At 39.5% G+C, this 20,356-nt stretch overlaps 1 protein-coding gene across 3 annotated transcripts in view; it reads right to left on the reverse strand.

Annotated features, from left to right (window-relative positions):
• Nucleotides 1-8,984: 8,984 nt before the first annotated feature.
• Nucleotides 8,985-20,356, reverse strand: part of cgnb (cingulin b) — a 32,086-nt gene continuing 20,714 nt past the window's right edge. For 2 of the 3 annotated variants that reach the window (XM_084738952.1, XM_084738951.1), the window contains exons 8-21: nucleotides 17,723-17,850; nucleotides 16,546-16,566; nucleotides 15,911-16,031; nucleotides 15,431-15,643; nucleotides 14,998-15,087; nucleotides 14,296-14,553; nucleotides 14,047-14,217; nucleotides 13,033-13,194; nucleotides 12,757-12,846; nucleotides 12,566-12,649; nucleotides 12,340-12,458; nucleotides 11,666-11,774; nucleotides 10,882-11,045; nucleotides 8,985-9,331 (exon numbers count right to left, since the gene is read on the reverse strand). In XM_084738952.1, coding sequence (XP_084595078.1) covers nucleotides 9,199-9,331; nucleotides 10,882-11,045; nucleotides 11,666-11,774; nucleotides 12,340-12,458; nucleotides 12,566-12,649; nucleotides 12,757-12,846; nucleotides 13,033-13,194; nucleotides 14,047-14,217; nucleotides 14,296-14,553; nucleotides 14,998-15,087; nucleotides 15,431-15,643; nucleotides 15,911-16,031; nucleotides 16,546-16,566; nucleotides 17,723-17,850 — 1,863 coding nt within the window. In that variant the 3' untranslated portion in view covers nucleotides 8,985-9,198. The remainder of the gene's footprint in view (nucleotides 9,332-10,881; nucleotides 11,046-11,665; nucleotides 11,775-12,339; nucleotides 12,459-12,565; nucleotides 12,650-12,756; nucleotides 12,847-13,032; nucleotides 13,195-14,046; nucleotides 14,218-14,295; nucleotides 14,554-14,997; nucleotides 15,088-15,430; nucleotides 15,644-15,910; nucleotides 16,032-16,545; nucleotides 16,567-17,722; nucleotides 17,851-20,356) is intronic. The other variant, XM_084738953.1, reaches the window with a different exon arrangement.

Genomic DNA, 20,356 nt, shown 5'->3' on the forward strand with positions numbered 1-20,356 from the left:
AATCCACAATGAATTAAATATATATATATATATAACAATGAAAAAACATTTATACTCAGAGGTGGGAAAAGTACACACACTCTTTACTCAAGTAGAACTACAGATACTTGTGTTAAAAGAAGTTTCAACTTCTTCAACTTATTTAAAAGTTTCCTCTTGTTATGTCTTTTTTTTTTTTTTTTGCCTTGTTATGTCTTTTTTTAGTTGTTATATCTTTTTCGTCTTTGTTATGTCTTTTTTGCCCGGTTAAGTCTTTTATGTTGTTTTCTTGTTACTTGTTACTTTTTTGTTCTTTTTTTTTAGTCTTGTTAAGTCTATTTTGTCTTGATACAACTTTTGCATTGTTTTCATCTTGTTATGTTTTTCTTGTCTTGTGATGTCTTTTTTTTTTGCACAGTTAAGTTTTTTATGCTGTTTTTGTCTTGTTATGTCTTTCATGTTGTTTTCATCGTGTTATGTCCTTTTCATCTACTTTTGTCTGTTTTGTCTTGTTACGACTTTTACGTAGTTTTCTTCTTGTTACATCTTTTATTGCCTGGTTAAGTCTACATCCTTTTTGCATTGTTCTATCTTTTATGTTGTTTTTGTCTTGTTATGTCTTGTCTTGTTACTTCTTTTTTGCACTGTAACATATTTTTTGTCTTCTTAGATCTTTTTTGTCTTGTTATGTCTTTTTTGTCTTGTCACATCTTTTGTCTTGTTGCGTCATTTCAATCTCATTTCATCTTTTACATCTTTTTTTAGTCTTGTTATGTATTTTTTGTATTGTTTAGGTCATTTACTGTCCAGTAATCAGATTAATTACTAGCCTTAAATGCTTTATATTACTGTGCATCACACGTGGCAGTCATAAATTATATTATAAATCAAGGGCAGAGAAGAAAATTAATACATTCATGTTAATTATTAATATTTTCCTGGGGATCTATAGGGATGATAATGACTTAATGATTTACTCAATAACACATACTGACTGAAATAAACCATGTCTAACCTCAGAGAAGTTGATGACGCCGTCGTCCGGCAGACATTTGGTCTGAGTGCTGCTGAACCGCAGCATTTTGTCCTCGGTCACCTGCCTGAGCTTCTTCCACATTGATCCCATATGCTGTCTCTCCTCATCTGTCTTGATGCAACAATTTTTTATTCAACCTCTTCCCCATTTAACAACAATATCTCTGTCAGGAAACTGCAGCACCAGGAACCTGCAGTAACTGTCATTTACCTGCCATGCGCTGCAGCTAATTCTGCGTCAGACCTGCAAATAGGATGTAGTCCTGTTTGATAACAGTCCTGTCACATGTCAGGTGGCTCTGCTGCCACTTACTTATTTCCCTGTTAGGACTGCAGTATGGCTGAACTCATTTACCTTTGGTGGCATATGGCTTGAAACTTTTAGTGACATGAAGTCTGAAGAGGATGCGTCCTACTTTCAGCATCCGACAATGTTGCTGTGACAGTGAGAGAACATTGGGATCTTTGTTGAATAATGGATCAAACCTGTAAGAAATAAGAAGTACACTAAGGAAAATGTAATACTTGTATATGACTTATTGATTTTATTCATCTGATTTTATGATATTCATCAGTATAATAAGTAGAAAAACTGCTAAAGAAGCTTTCTAACATGTAGGATTAGCTTAATCTAAGTGACGAGACTCTATTTTCCTGTTGTTACTTGTTTTTAAAGTTTGAGACAGGTGTGGCATAAAATGAAATAAAAGAGAAAGACCATAGAAAGACCAGAACATAATCCCCAAGTCAAGTTAAACCACATAAGCCTGCTGTATTATTTTACAGCTTCCTCCATTCGGCATCATGTAATTATGTTCTACATCATGGTTTCAGACACGACTTTCATCATGTTAAGACCTATTTGTTCTCTGACACCCTTATGAAAGAATTCACTTTGTACATGTCACTGAAACACAATAACCCACAGTAAATATAGCACATCTGTCTTGTGGGAGGCATTCACAGGGTAAAAAGACTACTGGTAAGAATGAACCAAAATCAAAAGGGAGCTCATTTTGAAAAGCCCAGCCCAAAGTAAACATGCACTGGTTTTATAGATTAATGGTTCGGCCTTTGTCAGGTCAGTAGCCACCTTTGTATGTTGTACAGTATGAAGTGTGTTTGTTATTTTAAACCAACTGTTTCTGTAGAAAGGGTTAAATGTCATGAAGTTGTGGTAAATCTGGGGCTTTATCACAGAAACTTCCTACCTTGCATATCCTGTCTGTTTGGTAAACATGATCATTAGAAAAAAATGTTAAATAAACGCTCCTAATTTTAGGATAACTGTTAAGCCGTCCTAATTGCTAACAGTACTGTTTGCTAACAATAGTGTTTGCTAACAGCCGCTTATTAACTAACTAGCTAATGGTAGCAAACAGTTCTCTTACAGTGGTGTTAGAACAGTAGTGTTCACTTACAACAGTTGTCTTAACTGTTTGGTACCCTTGTTAATTAGAAGAAAATCTTCAATAAACTCTCCTAAGTTTAAAATAATAAGTAAACTGTCCTAATCTTTAATTTTCCTCCTGTTCTAGGTTTTGTAGCTAACGTACTAGCTAGCAAATGGTAGCAAACAGTGGGGTTCCCTAAAGTGTTAGCTAATAGTAGCTAATTTACTAACTAGCTAATGTTAGCTAACAATAGCGTTAGCCAACAGTAGCTGTCTTAACCATTTGGTTACCATGGTAATTAGACAAAAATCTTATATACTCTCTAAAATTTAAGATCTAATTATAGCAAACAGTAAGGTTTGCTAACAGTAGTGTTAGCCAACAGTAGCTAACTTACTAACTAGCTAACGATAGCAACCAGTAGGTAAGTAGTGTTAGCTAACTGTTTAATATATAAGGCTGCTGTTTTATTGTTTTTACACAATGGATGCCGGCGGAAAAGGCACAGTAGCAATCTTAGCCCACTCTCTTTTTTTAAATGTCCCAATTAATTATTATTAATTATTCCCAGTAAAGTGCCCAGCATTGTTTTGTTGTTGTTGTTATTATTGTTGTTGTTGGGTTCTTTTTTGTTTTTTGTATCTTTCACTGAAAGAAAAAAAACGACTGTTACAAAGTTGTTTAGCTCACTGAAATGACAATGTAGTGTTGGTTGCAACGTATTAGTCGGTTGCAACAGAGTATTAAGAGTATTTAGTCTTTCCTAACCTGAGATAAGACAGGATGAAGTAATGTATGACAGGATTCCTAAATTTAGTTGTGATTCGGTTCTTTCGTACAAAATTCTTCATATCTTAAGATTAAAGATGTTGCTCAACATTTCAGACATTAGTGATGAAATTGAAGTGGTTGTTAAGTTCATCACTGATCTATTTATAGCTTATTTGTTTATATGTGAGATCATTGCTGGTGTAGAATAACATGACAGCATTGTCACTGTATTTCACAACCGGCAGTGTGAACAATGCCGATCACCCAGTTCGTGAAAGCCACTGCTTGCTTTCTCACGCATCATAAATGTTGGCCTGTTTTCATACCAATAATGCTTTTATTGCTACAAATTATGTGGTACAGGAAAGCTTCATGATTGATTGCCTGCACTCAAACTACACATTTGTATCTAATTAGACACATCATCATTCTGATTGATGGAAATTTAAGGACACGGCATTAAAGACATTTTGAAGCAGTATGTCACTCAACATTGTAGTGGGGTTTTTTTTAAGACAGGAAGGATAAAAAGAAAGTCCTAACCCTGTGTGGACAGAAGAGGAGGTGAGCTAAGGAGAAAGGAGGCTGTGAGGCGGAGTCATGATTACAGCTTGATGTCCTCAGTAATTACAATAAACCAAATACGGATTACAGACTCTGTGTCTCTGAGGGGTGGAAGCCAGCCAGAGAGCAATAAGAACACACTCTTCTCTGTGTCAGTTTGTTTTGTGTGCCTTGACTTTGAGGCTGCTCGAGGCTGCAATCCCAGTAATTTGAATAGTTAGTACTAACAACTGAAGATAACGAGCCACCGAAAAGTCTACAAGGATTATTCTGCCATACAATCAGATGAAAAGTAACACTAAAGATGCAGTTTTCACTTTCTAGGCTACAGGTGCGTTCAGTTTTATTAATAATAATAATGTTTTATTTATATAGCATCTTTAGAGACCAGATGTCACAAAAAAAGAGCAAATAAGAGACAGAGAAACAGATTTTAAAAGCAGTCTATGAAAAAATTACAGAAGCATAAGTTAAATAAATAGTAATAATAATAGTGAGAACAGCCTTTTCCATTACAAAACTGTATTTATTTATCATTCATTTATGTATTAAAATGACATCAGCGTAAGTTAATGAAATGAAATGGAAATGGAATGGGCCCTCATGCATCCTCGCCGCAACCCCGTCACAGGACGCTGATCGGTCCAGAAGGCTCTGAATTGTCATGTGTTTTGGGCACAGCAGGCAGGAGTACAATGTCACTTCCTGTGTCCAGGTGCCTGACATTTACACCTTGTTTTTAGCCTGAATCTTCACTGTAGATCCTCAACATGGAGCCATGTTCACATGCACTAAGCTAGCATTGGTTAGCCAGACGTGCCAACATTTATTTACTATGTCAGAGCAGATGAAGAGTTTAATCTATTCACCAACGTGTACAACACAAATGTTCCCACGCCTCCTGACAATCTATGAAATTCTCTTTGACAGTGAACCGGCAGGCCGGTTGAACTGGTCAGCAGTGGGTCAGAGGAAGAGCTGTGAAACCTGCAGCAAACGCAGACCAGCAGGACAGTCGCGGGCCTTGATCTCGTATTCTCTGTATCCCCTGTAAAGGTGTGTGAACTCGCCTCAGGTTTATTGATATTCTGAACTGGTTTCTGTTGTAAATGCAAAGTACGTGTCAGGTCCGCTGTCATCACGGCGCCTTTGAAATCCAACATCCAGATGCAACATTTGCAAACAAGCTGCCGTCACCTCTACAAGTGAAAATTCTTGACCGTGACTTTTCTAACATCCAACACTGTTAATCAGGGGTGGAAGTAACTAATTACAAATACTCAGATTACTGTAATTAAGTAGATTTTTGAGGGTTCTTGTACTTTTATGAGTAGATTTTCAAGTCTGTACTTTTGCTCATATTTAAGTATGCATTATGAGATGTAATCTACTAAGTTACTTTTAAAATCATAGTCGAATACTGAGTACAATTTGAATTAATATCCAAACCTTTCATCTTTCATTCTTGATTTTAGTAGCCAATCAGGTGATCTGATCACGAATGGCCAATCAAAACAAGGGCACAAAAACGAAAAACAAAACAAAATGCTGCGGCAGCACTGGTTTGGAGTAAAGATGCTAATGATTAATCAATTGATTAATTAATTGATTATTAGTGTTTTCAACTATTGATAGAGGGAAACAGAATTTGCAGCCTTACCTTGGAGAGTTGACTGTGACATCAACAGTTAAAAGTAACTAATATTCTGAGTAGTTTTTGCAACAAATACTTTGTACTTTTACTTAAGTATATTTCTAACACCAGTACTTCTACTTGTAATTGAGTAACAGTTCTTGTACTTGAGTGCAGATTTTCAGTTCTCTTCCCACCACTGATGTTAATAAACCCTATATGTTTAAAAAAAAAAATAAAAAAGCCTGCTGTGTTTCCCTCACATCATGCAGCCTGCAGCACCCGGAGCCACTGGAACAAGAAAATCAAGGAAACGAGCCAAAACCTCTTGTTTCCTTTGAAGCTCCTTTTATAAGACTATCCAGAGATCATGAATTAGCGCTTCATGCTGACAGTTCATGTCAATCTGTATGTAAAAGCCCCCCCCACAAAAGGAAAAAATTAATTAATTAAATAATAAATAACTAAAAGGCAGGATAACAGCACAGCCACAGATGGTAAACGAAGAGAAGCTTCCCCCATTTCACAATTTCTCCAAGAATGTAATAAAGGCAAACCCAAACTTCAGGAAATTTGGTGGATTTCTTTGCTTTTCAAGGATTTCATGCAGACAGTTCCTTAAGCCAGCGACCAACTGAAGGGTGTTTTAACAAAGAGAAATCAAGCGTCTTGCCTGCGCTGAACATAAATCAGTCGTATTTTTCCCTCTCTGCTGTTTAGTGTACAATCCTCTGGATGCAAATTAATAATACAAAGTTTAGGACAAATATAATAAACATAAACACATAAACAGTGAAATAAGGTGTCTTTGTCTGCAGTGCATTTGACACAAATATCTGGATTAATTTTCTGAGCATTTTTTTTTATTCTTATATTCATACATGCATGGATTGTATTGGTGGGGTATTTAAGTCTTCGGTCTGTTCGGACATGTGGAAGTGTTACAGGTTTAATTGAGTGAACTGGGAACAGGAGGTGAATTCATTCGCACTGGGTTCAGGCCTGTTACTGCCTGGCACACCTCCCTCAGGGACACGTAGGCAGCAGGACGGTGTGATGTAACGGCCGCACCCCTGGGATAAGATGGTTCATGTGGGCTACCGTCCTTAATGGGTTTGAATTCAAAGAGGTTTCCGACATCCACCGCCCTGCGTGATTACTGAATGATCTGAGTGAACAGCTCTGCAGGTCACCTTAACCTGCAGGAGTGTGGTCTCATAAAATATCACAGGGAAAAAAACAGTCATCTTTAAGATTCACACCACTCTATTAAGGCTCATATAACCTAATAGTGATGTCACTAATAAACCTAATGTATACAATATAGAAATGTATGTAATGGGTGCCCCCTATGGGTGTCACAGTTTCAATATTAAATTGACAATTGAAAGTCATATCAAATTGTGCATTTAGAGGATGGTGAGGAGGATCTGTAGAAGAATAAAGAGTAAATGTGGCAAAATAAACAAGAATAAATAAGAGACTAAATAAATGTGGAAATAAAAAGACAAATAGAAAATATAAACATACACATATAAACATATACTTTCAGTTGTCATGGTATTGACAGGTTAGCTAGTACACTAAATTTTAGCTAGTGTAGCTAGCTAATGTGAGCGATTGGCCTGTGAGGCTAACATTAGCAGTTATTCCGTGTAGCTAACGTTAGTGGTCATAATGTTGAAGTTGAGTGGTGTTATGAGACTCATTATGTTGTGTTGTAATGTGTCCACCCCGTGCATGGTAGTATATAATTATTTATTTTGAAAAAGTATTTTAAAATTTGAATCCTGCCATTGATCTCCATTTTTCCTAATGTATCTGTAATCCGATTATATATATATTTTTTCTGTAACTACTGTGGAATACAGTTACCTTTTCTTGTATCCTAACTGGGTAATCTCATTACATGTAATCTGTTACTCCCAGATACTGGAGATTTTCACTCCCCTTAAATTGAAGGAAGGGATTTTTCGGTGACCAGTGTGAACAAAAAGAATGATCACAATAAGATAAAGACTGTCCCAATGTTCAGATGGTCACATAACCATTGGTTTAGGACAGATTTCATTGTATTTCTCTGCTTTATTTCCACTTTGTGTCTCTATTGTCTATAATAAATGCATAACATGTCCAAAAAATGTTAAAAAATGTATATTGTACAGTATCAACAATTAAGAGATCAAAGAAGTGAGAAAAACTATAATATACCTCTTTTTATTGTATACACGGTCCAAAGTTACTTAAAATATCTGTCAAAAAATTTGGGGAAAACATACAAAGCTCTGCACCACATTTCAAATGTTACCAGCAGCTTAATAAACATATTCATATTCATTTAACAGCATCCTTTTGCTTGTAATTGCCCAAATGAAAATGTTAAAAGTGACACGATTCAAATGTAATGACACCTTCAAAATGTCATCGGGAGATTATAATCAACATTCATAATAGCCGGGTGCAACAAAGAGAAATGTGAAACGCTTGCAGAGCTCATGATTCTTTCAGTAGGAATGTACAGGAGATTCAAGCACAGGCAAGCATAAGAAATACGATTTAAATCATTACAGCAGCAGCATATAAACAGAACACATGCAGAGACAATATAAAGTGAAAATAAAGTTAATTATTAAGGCATCTGAGTGAAAACATGCACATGAATCAAGCTTAATATGTAGCAATATATTAAACCACATCAGAAATATGGTGGTTAAAGTAGAAAAAAAATTATAGGGAGAGGATTAATCTCTGAGGACACACAGTGCTACTGTACGTATATTTGATTGTCTTCTTCAGTAATACAGCTAATACAGTGTAAAAATATAGGCTCAGTTTAAATGGCCCATCATTGTCACATTCAAAGGTAAAAAAAAAACAAAAAACAAAACAAAACATCACTTTCAATACACAAAGAAACACTTGGAGCTGCAAACAACACTGACAGAAGTAACTTATCATGCGTAAAGAAACAGATATACAAATAGAAGATTTCCACTAATGTGATAAAAGAAAAATATCCTGTAAGTCAATATAATGATAAACTTTCTCAAAATAATGAGTTATTTAAAAATAATGAGAATATTTCTCAAAATATTGAGTTAGTATGTCAAAATAATGAGCTGTTATCTCAAAATAATGAGGTGTTATCTCAAAATAATTAAATTGCTCATTATTTTAACATGGTTTCTCATTAAAATGACTTACAGGATCTTCTTTTTTTTCATCACATTCGCTGAAATGGGCTTCAAAAGATAAAACTGGAACAGTCAGAAAAAGTAATTTTTTGGTTTAAAAAGTGGTTTGAATTTTCAAGTCTACTGTATATGACCTCTGATCATAAACCATGCCACAGTATTGCGCTACCACAGTAACTACAGTCGATACAAAGAACACAGCAAAGAGCCTTTTTTTAAAGACACGATTCAAGTCGAAGAAGGTGAAGAAAAACCTCAGCATTTCTAAATGTAACTGTTTGTTTTCTTTCAGTGTAACAGAGATACAGAGGATCACAGACAGATAAAACATGACAGTACTGAAGCGATCATCATCACAGCTGAAAGCTCCAAAAATGCAATCTAATTATCCTGACGACCTGTCTCTGTTGGACCGCTGCGCTAAAAATAAACCCAAGAACAACTGCAAGGCAAATGTGCAGTGCATGGCAACCGAGTTCTTCACACAAGCGAGTCCTTGATGCCCTGAGTACCTCCTTCTGACAAAATCTGACAAAAGTGTTTGCACTGGAGGAGAAAGAGAGACAATAAAAAGAAAAAAAATCTTTTTATAGGTTCTCTCTTTCTCTATTCATGCCGTCATCCTCCTTCAGCAGTTGCTGGTCTGTAGGTGGCTCTCGTTCAGGATGGAGGTGATGTTGGTGTCATAGAAACCGTCCTCGTCCTCAGAGCTCAAAGCGGAGGAGCCCAGAGCTGCACGGTGTGTGTGCTGTGACTTCCGCCTGGGAGAAAGAAGAAAAAAAAAAAACACCAAAAAATCATTGACTCAACTCTTCTACTTTCATTCAACACAGCACAGTGAACACAGACGTGTCCGGCTAGTTACTACAGAGTGCCACCTAGTGTAAAGAAGACACATGGTTACTTCTTGTCAAACACTGACAGTTAAAGGGAGAGTTTGGATGTTTTGAAGTGGGACTGTTTGAGGTACTGATCCAGAGTCAGTGCATAAAGATGGCGATTGGCACGCCCAAAGTTAGGAGAAGCAGCATGAGGACCAGTTCGGGAAGCTAAAAAATGTACTCCATTTCATTTTATTCCCAGATCGGTTTTCAAGAACTCTATTTTGGACATTCTCACTGATACATGCAAACATATAAAAAAAAACTTGTCTGTCAGCTACTCTCTGTTGCCCATTGTTCTCCTTGTTCTTTTGCTGCTATTGTTATTGCTCTGCCAGTCTGACTTGCTATTTGTTGCTTTGTTTGTTTTGTTCTTCCTGTCGTTGCATTACTTTGTCTATTTTATCTTTTTCTTTCTTTTTTTATTTTTTTATTTTAACAACCCAGCAGGCTCATACACACTCATCCCTCCTTAAAAGAATCATGATGATTCATTATCACAGAGCTCCAGAGGTCACAGAGGGGCTTTTTCACTGGCGAGTTTGGGCGCGCCGAGTCAAACCGTGTTGCGTTGATTTGCATTTTCATTACCACTTTTATCACGCTGAGCTGCAGCAAGCCGCGCCCAAGATGGACCTGCTCTGGAGCGGGGCCAAAGTGAGGCTGGCCCTCTGACAAGCGGGATGCGGTGACGTCTCGCCAGTCGTGGCCATCCTGTGACGACCCTCCTTTCTCCCCCTCCAACAAACCAGTGTTGTGATACTCAGCTCATGTGTGGCAGGACAGCAGAGAGAAAGATGTTTCTTAAAGTCTCTTTATGTTCAGCTCTCAGTAGTTTTGTAGCTTCCAACAGAATCTTTATATTTTGAAATGTAGTTTCTCTCCTCTGTCGCTGTTTGTACTTTCAGGTATCTGCATTATTTTACTGTTTCATATTTGCTTTCAGCTGTTGGAGTTGCGTTAAGTTACTGCTGATGAAACCGCTGGATGAAAACATTTCCTGATTGTGATACTTCATAATAAAAGCCTTTAAATAACAAAACAACCCAGGACTTGCAGTATTAAGAATTTAAGGAATCAGTCTTCATCCCAGACACACATATGAATGGTTTATCCACCACATTATGGCTGCTCGACTTGTCTTCAGGTAAAAGACAAACCTTCAAGCAGGTAGCCCTGTTGTAATGGAAATACAAACCCCTGCAGTGCTGGGCTGATGGACTGAGTCAAACTGTGTCGAGCCAGGCCAGCTCTGTGTATGGAACAGTCCATAAGTGCCTCATACAACCCCACTTAAAAAAATATGAACTATACCTTTAAGAACGTGGTCTTACTTTGTACGTGGAACAGTAAAATTCTACTGTTTGTGGATGGAAAAAAACACCCATCTCAAATCAACATTATTTCACAGAGTTGGGACAGTAACTCACTTTAGTTCAGCCTCCAGTGCTGTGACTTTGGCCTGCAGCGCCTCCTGGAGCTCCTGCTGCTCCTCCAGGTCCCTGAGAACCTTCCGGCGGACTCCCTCCAGACGCTCCACCTCCCCCTCGCTCTCGTCCACCTGCCGCTTCAAGGCCTTCACACGCAGAGACAGCTGGGGACGGAGACAGGGACAGGCAGGGGGTTAGAGGGGAACAGAGGAGGTCACAGAGGTGATGACGTGGGTCACAAGGGAGCGTGTGGGACAAGTTTGCCTTCAGGGTTTTCTGCCAGAAAGTGTCAGGCCGCGCTGCCAGAAAGATTAGGGTTGGGGAGAGGCTCTCTGACAGAAAGCCCTGTAGGCAATCTTCTCCCAGGGGCCGTGAGGGAGTGAAGGGGACGAAGCAAGACAGGCAGGGGTTAAAGTCGGGGGGGTATCTGACAGGTGTGAGGGTTTGTAGGGGAGCAGCAAGATAAAAAAAAAAAAAAAAAGGGCAGCAGAAAGATGAGAGGGACGGGGAGGTCAGGGAGCGTTCTGGTGACCAAGTGAGGGTGGGTTTGGGTCAAGAGGAGCACAAGTGATGTTAGTCTTTAGTAAAAGAAGTAGTTCTATTTGAACTGTGCTAAAGATTAAACAGCAGGTGTAGGTCACACTGTAAAATGATAATTCTTAATGTCAAGGCAGTAAATTAGTACAAACACAGTCAGCAAACTTCAGATAGTCACAAGAAAATTATTTATCAAGTAAATTTCAGTAAACATTTAAAAGATCTTTCAGAAAATCTTGATATTTACCTGATCTCTCTGCTCAACATGTTGGCTTCTCTCCTGGTCTAACGTGGCGTTTAGGTCCTTCAGTTTCCTCTCCGTTCGTCGCTGAGAAGCCTGGATACTGCTCTTTTCTCTATGTGGAGACATTTACAATTAACACAGTACAAGGACACAGCAAAACTTTTTTTTTTCTGATTCTTTTTAATTGGCTATGTAGGCGAGGGATGCCCTTAGAGGCAAGCGCCAAAAAAAATCTTGTGATCCATTTTCTAAGTCTGATAGTGTTAAAATACATTTTTAGCCAAAAGAAAGAAATAAAAGCATAGAGAAAACATGAATACTTTTAGTCTTATGTTACACAGGAGGTGCTGGTGGACTTCAGCCTCTTGTGGCTGAAATGGGTACTACAACAACAAATACTGACGGCACACTATCTCCTTATTGGCTGTTCTGCGAGGCTGTTAGGCTCGGGGGTGGGCTTAACTTGTCACACAGCAGGTGTTAGCTTGTGGATGGGTGAATGAGTACTTATGAAATGCCTGATGAGTTGGGGTAGATTCACTGAAATGCTATTTCTTGGTAAAGCAACCCAAGTGTCAACAGTATGTGGGAGCTGACTTTTGTTACTTTGACTCATTGAAATATTCCCCAAAAAGTAGGACTCCAGTTTTTGACCTGTCAGGGGTGTTCGGTCATACCTTTCTTCACTGCGGAGTCTCTCCTCCAGCTCTTGAATTTTGTTTTCCAGCAGGGTGACCCCAGCTGAGGGCCGAGTCTGTCCCTCCATGTCGGCCACACGTGACTTCAGCTCCTTCATCTGGGAGGGGGGGCGGGACAGTGGAGTGAATAAACTCTGCACTCTCTCTGCGCTGTGTGTTTGTGTATTTTATACGCACATAAAGGCACCGGGCGACTGAACAGTACCTGTCTCTCAATGGCGCTCTTGTCCATTTCCAGGTCGTGTCTCGCCGAGCGCTCCTGCATCAGTTCGGCACGAAGCTGGTCCACCTGAGAGGACACAGTGAAGAATAAAGAGTCAGTGTGAGTTAAACTGTCATCAGATTACGTAGAAATGGCTCCCGCTTATTTGCATGTGTATTCAAATGCTGTGGCACCTGATCTCTGCTACGTGTGATGCGGTCGTTGAGGAGCTCCACGCTGCTCCGCTCCTCATCCAGTTCGATCTCTACTGTCTTAATTTTGTCCTGTAAAAAGACAGATTAACACCTTGTACTATACTTCTTTCCTTCTCAAAGCTACCTCAACCTAATATGCGTGACTCCCCAACCTTTTTTTTTACTCTTAAACTCACTTGCTGACACTGCATCCCTGATTTACTCCCTCCCAACTTTAAACTCCCCAGTTCATGACCTTTGACCTCACAGCCTCACCTCCAGGCCTCTGATCTCCCGGGTGCGGTCAGTGTGGCTGCTCTTCTCTGTTTCTAGTTCCTCCTCTAAGTGTTTGAGGCGGTTGTTTAGTAGGTCTCTCTCCAACTGGGCGCTGTCTCTCTCCTCGCTGCACGCCAGCAGCTCCTTCTTCAGACGGGACACCTGAAAACAAGACGGAGGAGACCACTTTTACACAAAGTCCAGTAATTCTCATGCAGTCTCTTTGTCCATGGAGCTTGTTTGGTTTGGAGAGAGTGATATTTGGCTCATAAAACAGCGGTTTCTTGCTGGAAAAGGCTGTATGACGGCAAGATAATGCGGTGAAAATATTCTCAATGTAGCATACAAACTTTTTCAAGATGGGCCTTTTTAAAAGTGGCTAAAATACCTTTTATTGCTGACCTTAGCGGCATTGCTGTTTGATCATTTGATGTTGGCTCCTCCTATCATTGTGAAGCCAGGTTCACCAAGTGTTGGATTGTTCACCCACTAATAGGGAACGTGAGCTGGGTTAGACTGTCCTGAGACAGGTTAGACAGACATGGTCCTCCCTGAAAAGGACTAAAATACTTAAAAGTAAACATGAAGAGGCTAAAAGTAAAAGGCTGGTCCGTTATTGGTTTATTTTGAGGGTTTTTGTTGTTGTTGTTGTTGTTGTTCAGCTTCCCAGTGGTGTTCCTTATACAGGGTGACCAGACATTCCCGTTTTTAATGGCCTTTCTCACGTGACCTGATGTAGTTTTCTGCATGATGACGATACAACATAAGGTGAGGTTGAAGGAGAGGAGAGCATCGGCGCTCTAACCTACGTCACTGCTTTTTATTAACTTCTGAGTTTCCATTTGAACGCAGATGGAGTCGCCCTTTAAGTTTTTCTCATTGGAGTGATCTAGAGGTTCACAAAACATGTAATAGTAAATCTTTTTAATATTTCAGTGGTTCTTGGTTTTGTCCAGCACAGGCAGTTTCCCTTCCTTCACCATCTTTTCTATTTTTCAGCCCACGTGTCCTCACCTCGTCCTGCTGGGCCTTCAGGTTGCTCTGAGTCCTCTGCAGCTCAGCCAGCCTGTCCTTGCTGTTTCTCTGAGCTTCTAGCAGGTCTTTCCTCGAGCGCTCCCTGTAGTCGTCCAGCTGTGTCTGCAGGGTGGCCACAGACTGACGGGAATCTCCCATCATCGCCTCCATCTGACAAAGAGAGAAACATGGCGGTGAATACCTGAACATCTCTACACATTCGGTTCTAACCCCAACAAACACACGCACCTCTTTATTAATCTTCTCCAGCGCTCGGTCCAGCAGCCTCTTCTGCTCCTCCAGGTCACTCTTGCCTCTCCTCAGCGCCTCCCTCTCCAGGTCTCTCTCCTCCAGCCGTCGGGTCAGCTCGTCCCTCTCCTTGCTCAGGCGGGTGTTTCCCCTCTTGGCCTCCTCCAGCTGAGACTTCAGGGAGCGGTTTTCATCCTCCAGGGCCTCCATCGCCTCGTCAGCGTCCGAGCTCCGACCTGCACTGGTGTGAAGCCTCGTCTGGAGAACGAGAAAAGAAAACGCAGAAAACCCACTTGTATTTTTCCAATATTTCATCATTCACTGTTGTACTCTGTTGTACGACGTATGTTTATTTGTGTTGGCTTTGCACCCACAGATCTGTATATGACTGAGCTCCTCACGTGATCATTTCATATTAACACTAACAAGATTATAGCACTTAAAGCAGCTGTAATACGTCGCTGTTCCTACACACACTGAGCACAATGCACATCTTATGCAAATTCATCTTGCAGGGATTATTTTATGAGCTTACATGTTTGAGTTTCTCTTTGGATCTAATTTACTCCACATCTCTCGGTTGAAAATAGAGTCTGTGTGGGAGAGCATTCCTTTTGTTCTTGTACAGTATGTCTGTTTACATTATTTTGCATGTGTGTGTGTGTGTGTACAGCTGTGTGTGTGTTTTGTGTGCAGTAGTACCATGCGGGCCAGTCTCTCTCTGAGGCGAGTGTTTGCTTCCTGGAGCTCCAGGTTGGCGCTGTGGTCGACCACGGTCTTTCCTGAAGGTGACTGTAGAGAGGAAGAGGATCAAAAGAGAGAACTTACTGACTGTGCATACAGTATTATAAACACCTGAACTTTCCTTTAAAGGTATAATATGCAATATTTTCTTATATGTTTTCCTCAAAAAGGGTCTCAGAAGAGTTTTAACTCTCGGTGCATGCTGGGAAGTTTCAAATTATAGAGCTGACTGAACATAGCACAATGCAATTCATTCAACTCATCATTTCGAGGCACAAGACTTCAAGTTAGAGGAACTCATCTTTATAAGTTCTGAACTGTTTTGAAAATAAACGCTAGATTTTTTTTTCTTTTTTTGTTTTTTACTACTTGTTTTTTACAGATGCTTCACCTCCTTCGCCTTCTCGAGCGCCTTTTCCAGCTCGGCCTTGTCTTTCTGCGACTGCTCCTTCAGCCTGCTGATCTCAGACCGGAGCTCGGCCTCTTTCTCTCCGCTCGCCTTCTCCAGGGCTTCGAGTGCCTCCCTCTTCTCGTCCAGCTCGCCCTTTTGTTTGTCCAGATCGGTGCGAGCCCGCTTCAGATCATCATGGCAACGCTTCAGCTCCTGGGGGATAAGCAATCAGAGATGAATAATGTGTGTGTGTGTGTGTGAGGAAGAGGAATGTGCCAGGGCGCATAACAATGCGGTTGATACGAGTACGGGGCATGTGAGGAGAAATGAATGAAGTCACTGGAGCTGCATGTACAGAAGAAAACCCAACTGTTCTGACAGATTCAAAAGAATATATATACAGTAAAACAGAGGCGATGAGCTCCTGCGTTTCACCCACACAGCGAGCATAATCTGCCTTGTGACTGACATGTGAATTACCTCTGCTAAAGAACGGTTATCTTCAGACGCGGGCATTTGTTTCTTCATGGCGAGCAGCGAATCCTGCAGATCCTTGAGCTCGTTCTCAAATTCCTCCTTCTCCAAACGGGATTTCAGCAGCCTGCAGGGACGGAGTAGATGTTGAAGAACACACAGTGATAACGAGGGCTCTATAAACTATTTACACACACACTGCAAGACCATAAGCACACACCAAAGATAGCAGTGACAAACAACAAACAGAGCACAAGTGAGTAAAACTACTGATCTAAAATCACTTGTACCTTTAATTTAGATCGCTCACTTACTTATTTAATGAAAATCAATTGTGTTTAAAAGCAATTAAATCAGGAAATGCATTGTTTAGATTGGATGATTGGAAAAAAAAACATAAAACAATGATCAATTAGGTAAATCTGAGCGTTGATTCGTCTGAAGCGTTGACATGATTGGGTTGATTACGAGTGGATTTCTGTTAGTGACAGATTTCACCGATCTGATGATCAAGACGTCATCAGATACAAAATCCACTCTGATCTGTGAGCTCTTCAGTATCTCAAGTTCACATCTGCTGACTGGAAACTAGGGCTACTCAAACCAAACACAGTGAGATCGATTTTCTCTCTCACATTCGCCTGCCGACGTGCTTCCCGCTCCTGCCAAATGAAAAGTCAGGCGAAAGAGTGCATGCATTAAAAAATAACTCTAATAGCAGAAATGTGATATTGCAGGACTGAACCACAAAAAACAAAACAAAACAGCATCTTCAATACATCCAGGCACACTGGTTTTACAGAGCTTAAGGTTGCAGCTTAAGTACAGTATATAGTTGCTTTCTCTATATGCCGTACGTCTCTAAGAAACATCTTTTAATCTTCTTTAAAATGTGGTTTTCCTTTCAACAAAAACGAGCCTGGCACACAGTATATCAAAGTACAAAACAAGCGGTGGATTTGAACGGTCAAATATGAGTTTCTATCTCATAATTACAACAGAAGAGACCTTAATTATGAGATCAGGATTTTGTAATTAGTAGAATAAAATCTCATACAGAGAAAGAAATAAAAGCAGATTAAATGCGATTGCGCCATCGCTGCCCGCTGTCTGAGACTGTTGCCTAAATTAGTGACGATTGATAATTAGAATAGCTAGACTTTTCTCATAATCACAAGATCCTGATCGCATTATTATGAGATATTTTCTCATGATTAAAAGATATTTTCTCATAGTCACAAGATATTTTCTCATAATTACAAGTTATTTTGTCTTTATTATGAGATATTTTATGATATTCTAATATACAAGAACCTCCAAATCATCTTTCTTGTAATCATGATTTTTTTCTTGTAATTACAACATCGTAACCAATACCTGCGCGATAAAATGTCTAATTTTGTTTTTTTTTCTTTTGTGAATGCGATGTTCTTGTGTAGGAGTGTGTTACAACTGTCAGCTAAGAACAATGAAGAGTAGCTGTGAATATGAGCCTGTTTCCAGAGATACAGTAGCCTTGATGCTGCTGCTGCTGATGTTTGTTTGTCTTGTTATGGATCCAAAGTGATGCTATAATCACTTTAGTTCAGCATACAGGCTCAGAAATATGAGCCTCTGTCTGAGGTCTTTAAAAGAAACATTGATTTTTCCACATATTCAGGGTCTTTGAATGTTACTTCATGCTTATACAGAGTTTTTTTAATCCTTTAAAGTTAGATATAGAAAAATATATGTGTTTTTATGAAGTAGGAGATGGTGTCATATCTGCACAAAGCCAACATATTTAATTACACAAACACGTGACTTATAGACACTGACTCTTGTGTGGTGGCTTCCAGCTGCGTCTTCCACTGCTCCCCCTGATCCCTGCAGCTCTCCAGCTCCTCCTCCAGGGTCAGTATGGACGCGTTCACCCTCTCCCGCTCCTCTTCTATCTCATCCTGGGACTGAAAGGTGGCCACACACAAACAGTGCAAAAAGTTATATAACACGTTGTGGGAGTCTGTGCATAACACCGAGCTCCACACACCCAAATCCATCACATTTTCTTTTAGTTCAGTTTCTTTTTTTTTTCCCCAGCAGCACAAGGGAAGAGGAAAAAAACACAGATCTTTTTCGTCTTCTGCCTTCATCAGCATGTCTTCAACCTCTAAAAAATACCTCTACATGAGAGATAACACCAGAAAATATCAGACAGGATCGAGCACGATCCGACTGCTTTAATCCTCCTCTCGCCAAATAAATCACCGCATCAAAAGCAGCTGCCAACCTGTCTGCTTATTTCCTGCTCTTGGGCTGCATGTTACTTTTTTTTTTCCTGACGCTGCTGTTACCGTTTCCGAAACTCAAAATGCATAATGATCTATTCCTGTATGTACCCATATGCTTCAAATTTCCGCTACACCACAACGAGCGCTGCAAAAATAGTCCAGAAACTCTACAAGAGAATTTCAACTGGAAAAGTTTTACAGTCTCTTCTCTAGTCTGACCTGATGATGCCCTGATTCAGTGTTTGAACACTGACACATAAAACAGAATGACAAGACAAAGCCTGGGTTTATAATTGGGGCGGCTGCAACATCAAAGCTCAATTTAATATCGCCTCAATAAGGCATGCAGGACGCACAAACTGCCTGACAGGTATAACCCGACTGATCCATCTGCACAAAGAGCATCTCTGAAAAGAAATGTTTTTGTCTCCAGAGTTCATTAGCAGATTATGATATGAAAATAATTTAATGTTCAGCCACAAGCTGCAGTTGCAAAGTTCAAGCCCTTTTGCACTCAAGCAGTTTCAGGATTCACAAAACCGACCAAAGTCACTTCAGTTGTTCTTTCATCATCACAAAGCCTGTGTCATTTCAATAATTACACACTCAAAATGGCGCTGTTTGCTCCCACTCCAATGGATTTAAACAAAACTTGGTGCGTATGTTCAGGAATTGGGGCTGAATGTCTCCAGGGAGTTTCTTCAGGATTTCTCGAAGACATCTTGAGTTGTGAGCAAATATGTGACGGGCCACGCCCACTTTTAACAAACAATATAGCACCACCTGCCCCTCCCTGAGCATGCACACCAAAACTAGTGAAATGCCAGGGGGGGTTTCAGATACACATTTGTGACATTTGTTAGGGCTATAAATGTCTTCTTAGATCCGCTGCCAGTCATGTCCTGAAGGTGTCTACCAAGTTTTATGATGATTGGACAAATCGTTAATTTGTTACGGCCAACTGACTGCAAAGCTCTGCTCCTTGCAACGATATATTGTCTTATCATAGTCATATTAGTCATGTTATTAATTTATTTACTTATTTGCATTGCATGAAAGCACCACCATGTAGCCAGTTGGGCTCGTATATATATATATATATATATATATATATATATATATATATATATATATATGTATATATACATACATACATACATACATACATACATATATATATATATATATATATATATATATATATATATATATATATATATATATATATATATATGTGTGTGTCTATATATATATATATATATATATATATATAGACACATATACATATATGGTGTATATATACTAAATGGTGTGCCTATATATTTGTATATACACCATTTCCAGTTATTGGCCCTAGTTTCATGTTTCTATTTCATTCCAGCTCATGGAAATTTGAGCCTTTGTGGCAGAAAAATAATAACAAACTCAATATGGTTCAAACCTGAGGAGCTTCATCCATATTGATCAGAAACTGAGAAATAACACTGTGATTGCTGCACTGCAGATTTTGCTGTAGCGGTCAAAGAGGTTGTAAACCTTTTGTAGTTAGATGCCGTTAAATCCACCGGCTCTTAGTTTGACACTGAAACAGTATCATGACATAAATAAGTTAATATGTGTGTTAGTCTGCAAGTTTATGTTGAGTTTGAGCACAAATATCAGCACTACAGGTAAGAGGAAAAATGCAAATGTTTGATTTTGGGCTGAACTGTTCCTTTAAGAAATAACTGCTGAAAAAGAAACAAAGACCAGCAAACTGTCAATCTCACATTCCTCTTTTATAAAATGAGAATCTTTTGGTCAGTTCATGATGTGAAGACTTTCTGGAGTGCGAAAACTTTGCAGTAAAGTGGAACTGTAGCCGACCCATTCCTTTAATAAAAGCCTTTATTAGTGTCCTGTTTGTTCTTTGTCCAGTTTATTGAGTCACTCGTGTTGGTTCAGTGACATCAAAGTTACTACACCGACAGATTTTTTTTAAGTTTTACTGGACCAGCGACTCCACTTGAGATTAGAATCTGTTCTTCTGGGCTCATCTGGTCAAAAACACACTCGTCCAACATCAAAGCAGCTGCACTCGCCGTACGTGAGAAGAGGAGTTAGACTTCAGAGGCATTTATAAGGCGGCACAGAACTCACATCAAACAACCTGAGCATGTTACAATGTTGTTTTACTAATCAA

This window comes from Lutjanus erythropterus, chromosome 16 (genome assembly GCF_056507025.1).
Source record: "Lutjanus erythropterus isolate fLutEry1 chromosome 16, fLutEry1.hap2, whole genome shotgun sequence".
Lineage (NCBI taxonomy): Eukaryota > Metazoa > Chordata > Actinopteri > Lutjaniformes > Lutjanidae > Lutjanus > Lutjanus erythropterus.